This window comes from Phodopus roborovskii, unplaced genomic scaffold, assembly GCF_943737965.1.
Source record: "Phodopus roborovskii unplaced genomic scaffold, PHOROB, whole genome shotgun sequence".
NCBI classification, from domain to species: Eukaryota; Metazoa; Chordata; class Mammalia; order Rodentia; family Cricetidae; genus Phodopus; species Phodopus roborovskii.
The window spans coordinates 17,748,588-17,767,784 of record NW_026126485.1 but is presented as its reverse complement, the minus strand read 5'-3'; the positions used below and the strand labels follow the sequence as shown (position 1 = coordinate 17,767,784).

General features: G+C 44.9%; 1 protein-coding gene across 1 annotated transcript in view; it reads right to left on the bottom strand.

The window, feature by feature from the left end:
- The window catches only part of Tbc1d9 (TBC1 domain family member 9), a 97,740-nt gene that overhangs the window by 51,072 nt on the left and 27,471 nt on the right, over positions 1-19,197 (bottom strand). Inside the window, exon 2 of the mRNA XM_051194895.1 lies at positions 4,004-4,114. Coding sequence (XP_051050852.1) covers positions 4,004-4,114 — 111 coding nt within the window. The remainder of the gene's footprint in view (positions 1-4,003; positions 4,115-19,197) is intronic.

Sequence of the window (19,197 nt, the reverse complement as noted above, 5' to 3'; positions counted from 1 at the left end):
CCTGGGGTGGTTTGAATCGGATAGCCCCCAAGGACTTGTGTTTGAGTGCTTGGCCCATAGGGAGTGGCACTATTAGGAGGTGTGGCCTTGTTGGAGTAGGTGTGGCCTTGTTGGAGGGAGGTGGGCTTTGAGGTTATACATAAATGCTCCAACTAGGCCCAGTGTCACAGTCTCCCTCTGCTGCCTTCAGATCAAGGAGAACTTAGTTCCTTCTCCAGCACCATGTCTGCTTGCATGCAGCCATGTTTGCCATCATGATGATAATGAACTAAACCTCTAAAACTGTAAGCTAGCCTCAATTAAATGTTTTCCTTTACAAGAGTTGCCACAGTCTGTAGCATGCTTTCTTGTGGGTCACCAACCAGCTTCCAAATAATGACATGGAGACTCATTATTAGTTGTGAATGCTCAGCCTTATTTTATGCTTGTTGCAACAGCTCTTACAACTTATTTGAACTTCATCTACATTTTGTCTTGGGGCTTTTTTTTCTTTCCTTCTTTTGTGTCTACCTGTTTGGCAGCTGCCTGGCGGGCTGGCCCTGGTCATCTCCATTTTTTCCTCTCTCATTCGCTCTGTTTTCTCCTCCTACTTATTCTCTCTTCCTACCAGCCCCTCTTACCGTTCTCCTGCCTAGCTATTACTGGTTAAGCTTTTTATTAGACCAGTCAGGTGCCTTAGGCAGGGAAGGTGAAACAGCCACACATCTTTACATAATTAGACAAATGCAGCATAAACGAGTATAACACAGGCTTGCATAGTTAAATATTCCACAACAACAACTTGTATTGTCTTCTAGTCCTCATGTCCATGCCTACATATGTGTACACACTATCACACACATGCACCTGCACACATATGAAAATTCACATACATATGCATATGTACACATACAGGAATAGTCTTTGAACTACACAGACTAGAACTTTGATGCTAAAATTGCCTATCAATTCCCACATTGTCATTTATGTGGAAGGAAAATTAAGCTGACTTTATTTATTTATTTATTTATTTATTTATTTATTTATTTTTGTCTACTGTAGCAATAGCAGGAGCAGAACCATTAGCAATGCTAAATTATTCTCTGGGTCTTACAACTACTCACTAAAAGAATGTTTAACATTGAAGCTAGCATGGTGCCCCTTACAAGGTGCCAGAACAGAACACAGGAATATGAGGATGAGTGCTGAGCTCCAGACAACCAGCTATACCTGGAAATGAGAACCCTGGCCCTCCTAACCCTTCTAAAATGATGGTTGATAAAGTGATGGTTGATGGACCTGTCAGTTCTGAAACAAAATGCTGAAAAGACCCTGATGAGATCCTAGGTTGGCAAATAGGTTAGACTGAATCAATGGGCAGCCAACCCAAGGCTCTGCTCAGGGCTGTGTGGTATGTGAGCTGTCCATCAAACAATGCAGCCAGCACTGCTGCTCTAGCAGAAAGTTGTGCTTACCCACAGTCCAGAAAAGTCCTCTGCCTAGTTTTCTGTGTCTCCAATCTAAGGTAAATCCAGAGTCTAAGGTATGGTCCAGAGTCTTGCTGATCTACAGAGAGCGGTCCATGTCAAGATAAGAGTGGCAGACATGGCCATGTCAACACTCTCATGGATAACTTACAACATGATGTATGCCAAGGGTTTGCTATCTTACGACTTTCCAAGTAAGTGAATCCACTTTTCTCTTGAAGCTTCTTTTACAAAAGTTCATGAAATACATGTAAATTTAAAAGCCTTTGACATATTTTCTACCAACTACCAACTCTGCAGTTTAACGTTAAAATCACAGGCAGAAAGATCAGAATATTGAAGAAATGCTTGTGCAGTAGGAGTTTCTAATTTTAAAAATAGTAAGTTTGGTTTCAAACTCAAATCAGAACAAATGGAAAACTGTTAAGAAAGAATAATTAATGGGCAATGGCTATCACTTCCTTGGAGTCTTCTGTGAGGAAATTCTAAGCTGTCTCTATGGGTAATCTGTTATGATAAAGCATGAAGAACCTTTGGCAGATTCCATGGCAGGTGAGGGTGACCAAGGTGGGGAACAAACATGCCAGGCAGACAGAGCTTAGTGAGAAGTTTTATTAGAAAGGGAAGGGGTGGGTAGGAAAGAGAAAAGAGATAAAGAGACAGAGTCAGAGAGACAGAAGAGAAGAGGGAGACAGGAAAAGTCCTGTTTGCTCCAAGGGAACAACAGGAAAGAGAATTGAAAGAGAGAGTAGAAAGTGTGTGTGTGTGTGGGGGGGTCTTTGTTTTTAAAGGGGTCCTTTGTGCCTGCGTGCAGACTACGCAACCATGGAACCCTGGGCTGACCAGGGTATCGCCTGAATGCATTCTGCCAGGTGATAGGGGCAGGCCAGCATAATGCCTGAATCCTTACATAATCAATATACATAAAAGATGAAGCCATCCTGGGTTTACTACAATGAGGTCATACAGGTGTGACAGGCACTAGTTAATAGAAAAGTGAAGGTGCACCTTTTAGGGGTATAAATTATGCCACCAGCAATTACAGCCTGCTGTTTCTTCACCTTGGTTCAGCGGGTAATTAACAAACAACTGAACTTCGTGGCTGGGTTCCACCCCATGTGCATGTTCATGGAGGAGGTGAATTGTGGGATGGCCGTACCCCAGAAGCCAGCTGAACAGTGCTGGTGTCAGAATGTGCGGGAAAGGGGACAACTGAAAAAGCGGAAGAAAGTCAGAGGCACCAGACAGCTCTCACATTCCCGAAACCTGACCAGGGGCCTGAAGGCTGCAAAGAGACCTGAGAGCTGTGAGGATTCCTGACGCTACAGGATCCCTCAGGCATCAGGACCCACGAAATGAAGAACTGCAGGTGAGTGAGGAGGGTCATGTCCTCATAAAGCCAAGGGTTATAAGGGCTCTCTATGATCTTTCATATCCTTTGTGGGTTTGTGTGTGCACGTGTGCGTACGTGCGTGTGTGTGCGTGCACGCACATGAGCAACTCAGGTATATGGAAGTGCACATACATGTACAAGTATGTGTGCATGCTTGGGAAAGCCATAGGACAACCTCGAGTGTTGTCACTCAGGGTCCTCACTGGTCTTGAACAGCCAAGAAGGAAGTGTACCTCAGGGATCTGCCTGCCTCTCTGTCTCCAGTACTGGTATTACAGATGTGCACATCACACCAGTTTTTTTTTTTAATGTGGATTCTGGGGGCCAATATCAGGCCCAATAAGCACTTAACCTATTGAGTCATCTCCTCCGCCCTGCCATTTGTTTCTAAGTGTACGCTTCAGGCCTCGATGTCAGTTGTAACATCATTCTAGTTTTCTGACTTTCCCAGCCAGCTACCAGCACAACCCAGAAGACACTTCCCCTAGCTTCCTGTTATAGCATGTATGTGTTGGTGTGAAATCCTGGCTTCAGTCCTCAGTAGCAAATAGATAAAGAAATAAATGGTACAATAGAGGAGCAATCCCACAATGCAGCATTACCCTATCCTTCACAACTCTCAAGGGCATCCAAGCCAGGTATCCGGGGAAACTTCCACATCAAGGCAAGGCTACGACAAGATAATATGGTTTACTGGTGGTATCTCAGAACAGGAAAAAATAAAAACAAAGCAAAGCAGGACACTGAGAAGATTTAGGGGATCCTGAACAAGCAGTGGCCTTTTATTAGTCTGTCAAGACTGGCTCACTGACTGTAGGGAGGCGTTAATAATAGTGGGCCTGTGGGTGTGAGGTCTTGGAGCTACCTGTTCAATTTCCTATAAGCTTGAAACTGTTCTAAAAGTAGAGCCTATTAATGTAAAAAAAAAAAAAGTTAAAAGGGACAAAATAAAATAATAGAACAAACAGTAAACTGGCCACTCTGCCTATTCCTTGCCACAAGTAAACAGTGCGTGCACATGTCTTGGCCATTCTGTGAGTGCCTGGCTTCTTGCTGCTGTTGTAAGCACAGGACGTGGCAGATTTATCAGCTGCTGTATGGTAGTTTTCCCTGCAAACGTGCATCACGGAACCCTGCCACTTACCACAGGCGATGGTCCAATAGATGAGAGAGTCTGGAGTCTGGTACAAGATTCGGTACGGTGCGACGCGGGCGCTGGAGTCCAATACGACATCAAGGGTACCCACTAGCAGGCCTGAAGTAGAGAAGTGGGAAACAGGTCAGGATTTCCATGCCAGAATCCCATCACCAGTGTGAGCTCGGCTCTCCAGCTGGATCTCCTGATGGCCACCCCCCCCCCTTGCGGGGCACCTTGACAAAGTGTTCATGGCACAGGATGTCAGCCCCTGTTACTTGTTTCAGTGGTCTCCAAGAGGAGCTGAAGCTGAAAAAACAGAAGGCTTTACAACCACATAGAGCTCATGTTCCAGCAGAGTCCCTGGCATATGGTGCTTTTCATAGATGCTGTTAATAATAGGAAAACCATAAATACCCACACACTGGCATCTTCTCCCTTTGGGCTTTGAAAGACACCTCTGACTGAGTAACTGGACAAAACAATGAGAACCATGGTATCTGATTTGGTGTCAGGATGTTCTGCCTGTATTTTAATCTGCCGAACTTTTCTGTTGCATTGAAAAATTCAGTACAACACAAACTAACAACGTTCTACTTCATTCAAAGTTACAAGAGTCCCCAGGGCACCTGCAAAGGAAGACAGGAAGTCACACAGACAGAAGGTCTAGTCACTGTTTCACAAGGTCTAGCTCTTGGCCATCTGTGGCCCTCACTATAGCTAGAGGTCATGGCAGCCAGCTCAGAACTCTGAAATTATCCATCAATAAGGCTGAGGGCCAGATCATGCATTGCTGGTGGCACAAAGCTAACTTCTGGGCGTAGATCTTCAATGTCCCACTGACACGGTGTAGACGGCAAGTCTTTCAGCTTGCCAGCACACAAAAAAATGATGTGGAGACAGTATTAATTATGAAAGCTTGGCTTTAGCTTAGACTTGTTTAAGTGCAGCTAGCTCTTATAACGTAAACAAACCAATATTTACTAGACTGTGTTCTTTTACATTACCTTTGATCTGCACTGCCCATCCGGCTTCCCCTGTGTCTGCCTGGTGACTCCGCCTTTCTTCTTCCCAGAGTGCTCTCTGTCCAGAAATCCCTTCTATACCTCCTGCCTAGCTATTGGCCATTTAGGTTTTTATTAAACCAATCACAATGACGTATCTTATAATCAAATATCTCTCGACAGCCCAAAGTCCCTGGACCTCAGGGAATCCTGCTCACTTGGCCCAAGTCTAGAGAAGTGTAGCCATGCAATAAGGGGGCTTAACTATCTACTGGCACAAAGTGACATGTCTTCAAGATGCTCCTTAAGAAGAAGCTGGGAGGTGTCTGTAAGGAGTCACTGTCCCCATCATCTGGTTTGAGACCAGACAGTCCTGGGAAGACATGACCTTTTCTTGGCCCAGGTCACACTTCTCAAAACTCTACACCCATCTGTCAAGTGTGGGGATGACTGCTTTGAAGTGAGAGCCTGTCATCAGCACATGTTCCTTACAACCACTTTCCATCCAGTGTCCCCTTTATCCACCCTGGGCCAGCATTGCACACCAGTGTAGACATCTCCTACATTATTCCGAAGTAACAAAAATGAGTGGATGGAGAGTCACATCCACAAATTATGTGAGGTTTCATAAATCAGATGCTATACTTGATTGAACAAATTTGAAACATTCCTGCTATCATTGGGGCAAGTGTCCTCCATGGATCCACTAAAGGCTAGCAACACGGCCAGCCAGTCTATTTTCTGAGAATGGGTAATTTAGTCAATAGCAGAGGTTGTAGGGTTTGGATGAATGTCTCCCAAGATCTGTATGTAAAAAGCTTGGTACGCAGGGCAACACCCTGGGAAGGTCCTGGAACCGTTAGATGGTGGAACCTGGTGGGAGGTCCTAGACCACTGGGATCTTTAAACGACTGTGGGCCCCTTGTCCCTTTCCTCCATGACTGTGAGGTAGCAGTTTTCTCTGAGGTGTGCTCTTGGAACTGTCAGTCTATCCATCTGCCAAAATAGAAATGGACAGGGGGCTAAGTAAGCCTTTTGTTTTATAACTTTAATCACCTCAGGTATTTCATTACAGCAATTCAAGTTGACTCAAGCAGTTCCCACCATTTAAATGTCTCTAATTAGCCCAAAGTTACATAGGACCCAATGTACAGTAGGGCTTGGACTCAGAAGGGGCAATTAAGGTCTCCGAGCAGCTAAATAACCTTAGGACATGACACTTCCTTTTTTTCTATTATTTTATTTTATTTTAATATATTTTAATATTCTTACATATGGATCCCAGTTCCCTCTCCCTCCCTCTCTCCCATCCCCCTGAGCCCCTTCCCATCCCATTCTGTTGTGTGTGGAAAGGTGGTATTTCAACAAGGTCTCCAGATGCATTCCCCACTGGCCTTAAACCCACACTAAAAACAAGACTGGCTTGCACTTGAGGTGACCCTCTTGTGTCTGCCTGTCATGTTGTGCAGTTGTGGGTCTGTATGGCAGAATTTTAAAACTGTTTCCTCAGTTATGGAAAGGGGGCAATCAAATCACTAGAGCTTCTGAGGACTGGGGGAGTAGGGCATAGGTAGAGGCGACAGGTTGTTTAGAGCAAGCAAGAACCTTCCCAATGTTCAACGGGAACTTGACTAAAACATTCCAAGACTCCATTTGCTTTCTGCTTTTTTTTTTTTTTAAGATTTATTTATTATGAATACATTGTTCTGTCTGCATGCATGTCTGCACGCCAGAAGAGGGCACCAGATCTTGTTATAGATAGTTGTGCGCCACCATGTGGTTGCTTGGAATTGAACCCAGGACCTCTGGAAGAGTAGCCAATGCTCTTAACCTTCCTGCCATCTCTTCAGCCCCTGTAGCCTACCTTTATGTAAAGGTGTAGGCTTACTGGGAATGACACTGGGGGACATGATGGTGGTTGATGCTGGAAGAGGAGACTAAGGTCTAGTATGGTTTGCTTCAACAGTGAGCAGCCTCCTGTAAAGGTTCAAGCGTAGGGCCAGCCACAGTAAGCCTCCCATGAAGTTCTGTTGAGTCAGGGCTTATGTGTTCAGCAGAAAACACCACCACTAGGCTCTCCCGATAGGACACTTTCCCACAATGCCCTGGGTTTTGTTTCTAACCATACCAAGCAGCACCTTGGCACACACAATCCTCCACAGACCACCTCACTTAGCTCTGGCAGCCTGAGTGCCAGAAGGAGATACGGATTAGTCAGCTCGTGACGAAAAGCTTAGTGCCAGGCCTGAACGAGTTCAGCGGAGCTGGGCAAGCCATTTAGCTTCACATGGCTGATTTCCTCAGTTGTAAAAGAACCACTGTAACGCTTGTCTTCCTGAACTAGAGTTCAGGAAGCCTACGTGAGGTAGACCACAGGGAAGTCCTACGCCTGTCCTTGGTCACTGTCCAAGGGCAAAGCATCCATTTAGACTCCTTGCAAAGCACACTGTCATCAGCTGACTGGAGCATGTCAGAGAACAACAACAACAAAAAATTCTAGAATTTCTAAAGTAGAAATAGTTTTCTGTGAACTAGATAAAATATTGTAAAACTCTTTAAAAATAAAAGTAAAATTCATTGACCCTGCAGAGTTTGGGTTAGGTTTCCACACAACATCATTGACAAATGCATTTTTGTCCGCTTTGTTGTGACCTACATTTTCTGAAAATCTCTAGTTATCTTCATTACCCAACGAGGGGAAAGTGTAGCAACAGGAGAGACAGACAGCAAGGCTGGCTGAGAAAAGCAGTTTCCCTCCATTGCTAGGGAGAAGTCATACAGGGTCAGGAGACACCCACTGGGAGTCCAGCTGCATCGCTAACAATCCTGTTGCTAACATGGCTTTCTTCTTGAGTTCAGAGAAGAGATAATGCCCAGCATCCTGTAACTCATGCATGTCTGTTCTCGGGCATGTAGACTTCAGGCTGAGGTTAGAGAGCTGGAGGCAAGGATCAGCCACTGTGTCTAATGCCTACTGAGCACCCTCATAGGTGGACACTCTCCCATGAGCAGGCCAAGCGCAGTGCACACTGGCAGCCCAGGGTCTAGTGTACTTCATTCCCGGCCTCTAAGAACCTGCCTCCCAGACTCAGTTTTGCCATCCTTGTTGGGTCACTAAATTTTTGTACTATGTACCACACACACACACACACACACACACACACACACACACACACACACACACACAGCTTCTGGAAAAGCCCAGTCAATCCACATATCTTGATCACTCATCCCCAATATCACAAGTTTAATTACAGTGCCAGGTGCCAATCAGAGATCCAGAGAATGGAGCTGCTTACAGTGGAGCCCCCAGTGAGGATTCGAGACTAGAATTGCCAGCTCATCTACTCTGAATCTTCCTTCACACCAGTACCACCAACGCCACTAAGAATTAGACAAAAACTAATGCATGGATACGAATGTTTACCACAGGCTGAAACATTTTATAGAAGCAGTGTAATACTGCATTAGAAATTTACATACGTTTTTTCTGTATGAAAATTCAAAGCAGTTGATATTCAAACAGAATATTGCAAACTGAGCTGTGCTGTTGGCCACTCCAGCCAATACATGATTACTTTCAGTGTTAACCAGAATCCTAAGCCTATTCATACTTGGTCACAGTGACCAGATTATTTTTTAAATTATATTTACTATATGTCTATGTATACATGAGTGTGCAGGTATCTCCAGGCCAGAAGAAAGTGTCAGCTTTCCAGGAGTGGAGTTATAGGAGGTTGTGAGCGACCTGATGTGGGTGCTGGAAACTGAACTCAGATCCTCTGCAAGGGCAGTGTGTGATGTTAACCACTGAGCCATCTCTCCAGCTCCAACACTGATCAGACTTTCATCCCATTTGGAACATTGCTGTCTGCTCTTGACTCTCAGTACATGGAATGGCAGGCTCCTAATTACTAAATGATACTTCTCTCTAACCTGACTGCATTTATTGAAAATATCTCTCCATCTTGCCTTGCACCTCTCCCGCTCTCCTCACAGGGAGTTCCCTGACAGCCGGGAAAAAGTTGATTCTGCAAAGCCCACAGGTTCTGCACTTTGATGGGGAGCCAGCCAGTCCAGGATGTGTGTTTGACAGAGAAATGAGGTAGGTATTTTTTAAAAGTCCAGATGAATTATTCCAGTGCTGCTCAAGCTTGATTGACACAAGTCAAGACTCTTGGATGCACCCTCTGTTTATTTAGAATAGTAAAAGATGGATGATATGGTCTAAAAAAGACAGGGAATGGGAAAAAAGAAGAAGAGAGATAGAGGAGAAGAAAGAAGGAGAGGAGAGAGAGGGAGGGGGAGAGAGGGAGAGAGAAAAGAAGCAACAATCAGGATTTTCTTAGAAGGCCTCTTATGGAGCTCTGGAGTAGCTGTCACAACCCTGCACTGTCATCATCTCCTACACAAAGCACTGTTTGAACAGCTGCCCCAGTCAGCTATTTCTGGTGTTAAACAATCTTTGATCGCCTGAGATAATGAAACCAAATTATGGCCCTCAAAATAACTATTGTCTGATCTTCCCTCTGCTTCAGCTTGGGGGCTTCTTACTAAACAGAGCTCTGCTTTCAAGCAATGTACCCAAGCTTTCCCCTCGGTAGAGGTGACTAGAGGGTGTGTAGTACATGGTCACCTTCCATATCTGCGGCACTGGCTGGGACCAGCACATGGTGGCTGGTCTGTAGTGTGTAGAAGACACCCCCACGAAGGAGCAGGCAGGGATGTTTCAGGAAAGTGTGCATGTCATAGGACAGTGCTCATGACATCCATCATCTGTGAATGATCTCAGACAACCTCACACAGAGCTGGGAAGGATCACCCAATACCCCATCTCATCCTTCCGAGATAAGGCTGTGACAGCGGCTCAGCCTTGGCTCGTGTCCTGGCCTTGAATTTCCTTCATGTGCCTACTTCCAGGTACAGAATGGAAAATAGCACCTACGGTAGAGAGTGGCTGAAGGTGTGAAAAACTGTTGTTTAATGAAATATGAGGAGACATAGAAAAGTAAAGAACTTGGAAACTCAATGGACCATTCCAGGTGCTTGCAACATCCTTTCTCATCAGAAGCAGTTTGTTTGGTCAAAGGAAGACGATGGTGTGCACACAGAAAGGTGCTGTCCTAGCTCTTTCTCTAGACTCTTAATAACTTTGGTTGTCCCATGTGTATGTACATGTATTAACACAGATTGGCCCCTGTGTATATACACGTGTTAACACAGATTGCTTTGTAATTTATATCCATGATTAAAAAAAGAAAAAAGCAGATACCCGGGGGCTGCCATGCAGGGGGTCCTGGGTTCACTCCCCATAACTGCATAACCCAGGATGGTGTCACACATCTGAATCCCAGGCCTCAGGAGGCGGAAGCAAGAGGATGGGAAATTCAAGGTCATTCTTGGTTACATAGTGAGTTTCAGGCCAAAGCACCAACAACAAGGAAGGTAGATAATGCTAACAACTTACTTGTACAATAATTTGTAAATCTGCTAATAAAGTTGATTGATTTACTTTAAACATGCAATATTTCATTATATAACCATTATATAACATTCATTTCCTTAGTAAATGGCCTTTGAATTTACCCCCCTCCCCTCCCCCTTTTTTTAAAACAATAACAGCCATGCAATTATACTCTGCATAATAAATCCTTAGGCACATGAGCACATCTCTTTAGAATGGATTTGTTGGATACTAGAGTAAGTATATCCATAAACCTTATTAGATATTACAGAACTACTCTAAAAGGTGCTGTGCAGCCTATCCAAGAAGCTGATAGTGTCTGTCTCGCCATGACAACTTCAACATTCAGTTCTACAGGACTTACTTATTTTTAGCCAGTCCAAAAGGTAAATTAAAAAAAAAATTGGTATCTACATGTTATGTGTTTCAGTTGGCATTTCTCTGGTTGTTCAGCAGCCAAGTAGGTTAGCCTGTTCCTTCACAGTGAGTAATCTATCATTCCTCTTCTGCTGCTGTTTGTTGAAGAGGTCAGGTTGGACATTCTGGAACTACTCACTTTTAGAGGCCTTAACTGGCACAACCAGTCAATTTCTATTCATGTCAACAAACATTCATTGATCACTCTAAAGCTAGGGAAGCAGTGTGCTCAGGCTTGTTTCTTCAGGAATCTTCCATATAAATCCAACATTTTGGATTGGTGTAGGTAGCCCCAAGAATCATGTCGTGTCTGTCTTCTTATCTGGGGCAATGGAAGGGTTCTGGAGGTTGTGAGCTTGCACCTTATTCTTGCTGTTCCTCCCTAGATGTAAAGGATCACTCCCAGGACTTCTTAGCACTTGTGTAAGCCACATGATACGGCACAGAAAGACATCAAACCAAGATGGAAAGCCCATTCCTGTCAGGTGTCTCATGCCTTTCAGCATGGCTCCTGAAGAGTCCTTTCTTTTATTTGTTTTCCCCTTCCTGGTACACTTCTACACCTTTCACTATCTGCAGGATTTACCCAGCTTGTGGGTTCTACTTTATTGCAGTACTCTTCCTGGGTTAACGCTCAGTATGACCCACCTCCAAGTCTCCTGGTAACTAATTAATCCCTTTTCTGGGCTTTGCCAGCTACCGTTCATTTTACACTACTACAGGAATTAGCACATTATTTGCCAATTAAAAAAAAAAAAAACTTCAAATATTGTTTCTTTCCATGATGCCTTGAGTTCTTTAAGGGAAAGCACTCAGCTTTAAGGGAAAGCATTCCCCAATCATGTTCCGAACACGGTGCTGGCTATTAGACTACTGTCCAAAACAAAAGAACTACCAAGCTTTCTGATGGCAGAAGCCAAGAGTTGCTTCCAAACTTCTTCATCTTCCTGCCAGTTCTCAGCAAAATGGACTATAACAAGTCTGCCTTAAATAATTAAAAACCAAAGATCACACTGTCAAGGAAGACTGGGACATAGGAAGGTCAGAAACTCCATTTTGAAGAGGGGGTAGTCAAATGTATCTGAAGACATCAATTTCTCTAATTTTATCTACGATTAATTGGATCAAAAGCAGAGACTCCTGGGAAGAAGACACGTCTTTCTTGTCTGATTTTATAGCTTAGCCTGGTAGTAAGCAATTGGTGGCCAGAGTAAAATGACAGCAAAAGCCTTCAGACTTTAACTAGCTGGTTGACATGCTTGTCCTGGACATACAGACACGGCTTGCACAGCTTCCTGGCCATGGGTGCGATCAGGGCAAATGTGAAGCGTTCAGCACCAGGAACACTGGACTTGCCAAGTGGTCGTAGACAGACCCCTAACAATGTGTGCACCTGGGTTCCTGGAGTCACCACGAATGACATGAAATCACTGTGCACCACAGAAAAGGAACGCAGGCAATGGCTGTCCTCTGTGTGGAGGTGATGGATTCAGAGGAAGACTTGCCACAGGGGCGGCAAGGCAAGAAATGGGGGCACTGTGTTTTTCTCTGTTTCATAGCCTACAAGCATATCAGTTATTCTCAAGTTTAGGTATTACTTACTATAAAGGAAAGAATTAAAAGGTTATAGGAAAGTGTGAAACCAGCCTCAAGACTAGGATTCTGCCTTCCACATACAAAAGTCTCAGGAGTTTTATGGTCATTTAGAGTCCCATTCCTCCAGTATCTCCTGAGAAAAGCAACATGTCAGTGTACACAAACCCTCTTCAACAGCTGCTTCCCATGACATCACCCTAGCTATGGCTATAACATAGGAAAAGAGGTGCTTGTACCACACATGCACACAGGAACTAATCTGTTCTTGGTGGAGAGAGTGCTCCAAAGTTTAGCGGCATCATAAATATACCAGTGACTCTGTTAGCTATACCAATGCTCCCCAAACTGACTGACTGTGGTTAAAAATCTGTGTGTGTGTGTGTGTGTGTGTGTGTGTGTGTGTGTGTGATTTTTAGTGGTGGTCTAAATGAAGAAGGTCCCATAGTCCCATATGTTTGAATATGTGATCCCCAGTTGATTGAACTCTTTGGGAAGGATTAGGAGATGTGGCCTTGTTGGAGTAGGTGTGTCACTGGGGGTGGGCTTTGAGGTTTCAAAAGCCCATGCCACTTCCAGCTAGCTCTCTCTGCCTTGTGGTTGTGTCTCAACATATGAGATCCACTGCTGCAGCACCAGGCCTGCCTGCCTGATGGCTGTCATGTTCCTTGCTATGATGGTCACTAACTCAGTCTCTGAATTATAAGCCCAAAATAAACTCTTTCTTCTGTAAGACCTTGGTCATGGTGTTTTCTCACAGCAATAGAAAAGTAACTAAGACAGTTTCCAGTCTACTGTAGACTTTTACAAAATGCAACAGTAAAAAATATGACATAAAGACAAGCAACCATGATTTATTGTTAAATTCAACAGATAAATTGCTCTAAATTTCTAGATGCTTACTCTCAAGTTTTTATTCGTAACTGGAAGCAGAACAGTAAGAAACAGTTCAAAGCCCTGTCTTTTAAATGATACTGCCCTGGCCAAGTGTGGTGATGCATACCTGCATTCAGAAGGATCCTGAAAGAGGATGCTCAGTTTGAGATAAGCCTGGACCACATAGTGACATGCTGTCTCAAAAGTAATAATAACAATAAGCAAACCAGGTAACACTAAATGAAGGGGGAGGGGGACTCTAGGGTAGGCATTTCCTCTGGAGTTTGCTTAATAGAATCATATGTGCAGATTTTAGAAATAGCCTTCAGTTCTGTAACAGCTTTCAGCATGAGAAAATATACACAGTGCTAATGAAAATAAGAACCAACATAATTTCTCAGTTGAAAGCTAGATTTCATGAATGGAGGAGAAAGGAGGTTTTTTTTTTTTCCACTGGGCATTGATTCCCATGGGACACCGTCTTCAAAGTGGTGAGAACCTGATCTAGTGTATCCAGTAATCCCCAGGGACCCTTACCTCATCTAGCAAAGAGGGAAGCAGGCTTAAAGAGGCAGAAGACAGAGCCCAGGCAGGTGGAAGGCCTGCTCTGTGTGGCTGTATCTCAGGGTCTGTGGCACCCACGCTTTTGGAAGAACACAGCATATGAACACTCAGTAGGAGAAAAAGCAGCTGGAGCTTTTCTGTTTCCCACCTCAAAAGAGAAAGCACAGGCTGGCTTCTAACTAAACAAACAGGGCAGGAGGCTGCCATCAGAGAGCATTTTATCTGTGGAGCCTTTGGGAGACAGCCAATTAGTGTGTGCTGCTCCAGGCTCCCAGGAACATTGAAGGCCAAGTCTTCTAAGAGCTGTTCCAGTTTGCCCAGAAGGACATCCTTTTACAGTCATCACACTTGCCTCACTCTCTTGCATAAAGGGAGAGCAGCTGCCATGGATGATTTTGCTTCCCCTTTGGGGCAGTGGCTTAAAGGGATCACTGAACTACCTCTCAGTCAGTGCAAAACCTTACTTTACATCCCACTCAGGATTAGTGAGGCCTGCCCAGCCCTCATCCCGAATGCAGCTGAGGATAGCTATGGGAGTGGCTCAACATCAAATCATAAGCTCACTGAAGATATTATTCGACTTTTCCTTTTTCTTTGTTGTAACACACCTGTACTCTTCATGAACTTCACAGATGACAATGCCGTCACATTTCCAAATGGTTGGATATGCAGGGCCTAGCATATGAACAAAAGTGCCGGTGCTAGCCAGAGAGATGGCTCAGTCAATAAGGGATCTGGTGCTGGCATGAGGCCCTGAGTCCACATCTGAAGCACCTGTGTGAAAGGTCAGCAAGTACCTGTGATGCCGAAACTGGGGAAGCAGAGACGGAAAGCTCCTGGGGGCTTGCTGGCCGGCCAGTCTAGCCAAATTCAGAAAGAGAACTTGCCTCAAAAACTAGAGGGGAGAGCCATGGAGGATGATGCTGGGCAGACACTCTTGGCAACACACACACACACACACACACACACACACACACACACACACACACACACAGAGAGAGAGAGAGAGGGGGGGGGGTTAGGGGAAGAATATGGATCTCTTTTGTTAGAAAAAAAATTTCAAGATGGCACCATCAGGACATTAAAACGGCAGGTGCCTCTTCCGGACGGTTTACCCGGAAGCAGCCTGGCCCCAGCTGGTGCTCTCATCCCACACACTAGCCTGCTGTCTTCTGCCTTTCATCTGCAGTCAATTCTGCTCCAACACAGACCAATGGGATGAGGGACTGCAGTAGGATAAAAGGCACCACTGGCACAAGCTGGCAGCAGTGAGCGACAGCTGCTGGTCAGTTGGTTTTACAGCTGCCTCCACTTGCACAGCAGGAAGGTATACTGATTTTAATCTTGTTTACAGGTAGGTCTGAAAGCACGAAAGGCTAGCTGGGCCAGCCAAGGTCAGCTCTGAAACAGGGAGGAGGGGGTGGGCAGAGAGCTTCTGGTGCTGAGGTTGCTCTCCTTTTACAGGGTGAGACCAACTCTTCCTGGGTGCTTGTGGGCCTGATGCTCCTCAGACCCCCACTCTCACAGGGGTGACATTTACAAGAGCCACTGTTCCAGATCTTCACCTGACTCAATAGAGTTTTCATCTCTGAATAAGTGACAGTATATATCAGCTAGAAAACGCAACCTCCGTGATGAAGTGTTGCTATTATTACTATTATGATTATTGTTATCGGTGTTTTGAGATAGGGTTTCTCTGTGTAGCCTTGACTGTGCTAGAACTCTCTCTGTAGACCAGGCTGGCCTTAAACTCAAAGATCTGCCTGTCTCTGCCTCCCGAGTCCTGGAATTAAATGTGTGCACCATCACACCAGACATAATAAAATGTTATGAAGCAAAGTAGTGCTGAATTAGAAATTACACTTCTATGATAACTTAAAGTGTCTACATAAATCATAATATATCTGTATAACAATACTGAGACATTTAAAATTGTATTTCCAAACAATTGTTTAATGGCATGGTGAAACGCACCTTCTATATATTATATGGAAAAAAGAAAAAAACCCTAAAACTAATATTTGTTTTGTATGACCTAATTTGTCAAAAATATCACTTATGTTGAAAAACAGTTAAAGATTACAAAAACCAGACATAAATATTAACATTAGGGAGTGAGCTAAAACATTTTTAAGTTTTCTTGAATCTCAATTTTTAAAGATTTCTTGGGGGGCGGAGAGATGGCAGAGGATGCAAGTTCTGTCCCCAGCACCCACAGTGAACAGCTCAGAGCTGCCTGTAACTCAAACTCTGGGGCATCGGATTTCTTCCTCTGCCCTCCACAGGGAACTGCACGTGGTACTGGGGATCTGAACTCAGGTCCTCACTTTACTAACTGATTAATCTCCTCACCCCAAAAGCACATCCTTTCTTGAGCTTGGGGCAGTGTATGGTTTTATTCATATGTGTGTGAATATTTGTTTGGGGTGTACATGCATATATGTGTATGCCTGTTTTTGAAAGGCGGAAGACAACCTCAGGTGTCATTCTCAAGAACATCATCCCTCTCTTTTGAGACAGGGTCTCTCCCTGGCCTGGGGTTTACCAATGAGACAAGGCTGGCTGTGCAGTGAGGCCCAGGGTTCTGCTGTCTGCCCCCCCCCAACCAGGAGCTGGGTGCATGTGCATGCTTCCCCACCCAGCACTCTTATGTGGGGATTAACTTGGTCCTCATGTTTATTTGTGAGGGAAGCACATTGCCCATTAACTTACCTCTTCTGCTATATTTTAAAGATTGTTACACTGTTAGAACTGTCATAAGTATTCTTACTCATGGTTATAAAGTGTGTACATTATAACAATGTAATAGAGAAATAATCTAGACTATCAAAACACTGTAATGAAGAACCCACTGTAGGAGTTTATCAGTAATGACACTGAAATTGGCTCCTATTTTCTATGTGGGCCACTGGCTACCCTAAGAACTAGCAACCCCTAGAATAATGTAAGGGAACAGACATGAGGAGGCCATGTGCCATATTGTATAGAATAGGCTATCTTAGTCTGCCATAGCCCAGGACACAACTGGAACAGACACAGGACTAGTCTGTAGCCCAGAGTGAAAAGATAAGGCACCCATCACATACCCCTCATGGCTGTGAGTTGAGAAACCAGAAGAAAAAAAGCCACACAGCTGCTGATGCTGAAGACAAAAAGCTGCTCTAAGGAAGCCAGCCATCAGTAAGAAGGGAGCAGAGGTGAGGAAAGATGCCAGCCATCAGGGGATCATATGGCACCCTGGAGAACCAGAAAGCAAGGATAGCCACTTCTGCCCAGCGCCCAGCTGTCTCCCTCAGTTACTTTGGTGTTCCAGGTCTGGCTTCCAGGCCAGGTATCCTAGCAACCAAAACCAGGTAATTGGATTCAACATAACTTGAATGAGTCTCTGTTTAGTGCTACTCAGAGCCCAAATAAACCCCAAGTGACCCCTGTGGTTCCATGGGCCTTTGAGTACATGCCCGTTTTACACTACCACAAGCCAAGTGTTGCTCAAGGTGCCCAGCATTAACCACAATTTAATAATATGCTTTCCAGCTTTGCATCTGAGTATTTGAAAAGAGACAAAAAGTACGGCTGCAGAAGTGTGATTAAACTAACCTTGCTGTTTACAGGGCAGACACAGCAGCCACTTGCCTTGATGTTGAGGAGTCTTGTATGACCTCAGCACGCTGCACCTGTATTCCCTCCTAGGAAAAATTCCAGCTCTGGGTCACTTCAAGTGAGGGATGCTTCATGGAGAAACCTCAGTTTGTGACAGTTACATGAGAGCAATCTCTAATGTAGCACGGAAAATAAAAGACCCAGAGGCTGCTATTGAGGTTCAAGCTTTAAGTGAAAGATAAAAGCAAAACAGCCGGCCACTTGCTCTTACTTCCAGCTCAGGCTGAAAGGTGATCCTGGCTCCACCAAGCCTCAGACTGAAATCCCAGACTGCTACTGCTATGCTCTCTTCATTGTGGCTGGAGACTTCAATGCCTTCCCATCTTCAATGTGGCTGGAGAATGAATGTCAGTTCTGAGACCCTGTTCTTGTCTTAAATACCTCTCAAGAGTCCTGGGACTAAAAGCATGTGATCCCAAGTGCTGAGATCATCTTTGTGTGAGCGGTTTCTCTTTAGGACTGGAAATATTTTGTGCAGCTCAGTGTGGCCTTGAACTAACAGAGGTCCATCTACCTCTACCCCCCCCCCAAGTGGTAGAATTAAAGGTGTGTACCACCACTGCCTGATCTCTATAGCTTGGGGCTGACATTGCTTTCTGAATCCTCAGGCAACCTTTAATAAATCATAAATAATACATCAGCATACTCTAAGGTCCACATACAGTTTCAACACAGAAAGTGGAGCTGACTTTGGACTCTCCCAGCTCCTGCCTCCACAGTCTCAGTACAGGGATTCCAGGCTGTGCCGTCTCAGTACAGGGATTCCAGGCTGTGCCGCCCGTCACACATTGCTTTTTGTTTTTGTTTGAATTCAAGGTGTTTCTTCAAACTGTGTGGACCTGCTTGTTGGTGAGCCTTCAGCTGAGTATGGGCAGGGACTTTAGGCGTCATACCCCAGCACATGCTCGCTGCCAAACTCCTGCCCTCGGCCTGGTGAGGGACGAAGCATCTGAAGTCTAGAGGGCAGACCAGGAAGCCAGGTTCTCTTCATAGCTCATGGTGGCCTGAAGACGATGTGAGGGGAAGAGAGGTGTCTGTCCTCTTGGGGATTCCCCTGGCTACAGCAAAATGTGGTTGTGACGGGCCAGATAGGCCAGCCATTGTACTTCATGCTCACCCACCCTTCCTCTTCCCTTTGCCACGGCAGTCCAGTGCTGCTCTGGGAGACACTGACAAGCACGCCTGTCCCCTCCACCTGTGGCAGTTTCAGGGAGCCTTGGGGTGTGCTGTATGTGAAGCAGGTGTCAGGGCTCTGTTGAGGACTCTACTGCCTACGAAAGCTGTTCACTCACTACTGTCACTACTGCTTTAGATGGTATTTCTATACCTTTAACTTCAGTGCGTGTGACGTATTCTAGGGAATTAACAGACTATTTCCCAACATTAGTCTGTATAGATGCTTTGCTTGTATATGCATGAGAACAATGTGATTTGTTTTCCCCATTAGCATGAGCAGCAAGCAGTGACTCAAAGACATCTGCCTGGTCTTTGCTTTTCATGGTGCAAGTTCCCGGAAAGTTTGCATAAGGGCAGACAGTTCCCTTTTTGTAAGTCTTAGGCTGTCTGCTCTTTGCTCACCCCTTTGAATGAAACCAAGTGAACTGGGTCAGAGTCCCATGTCCATG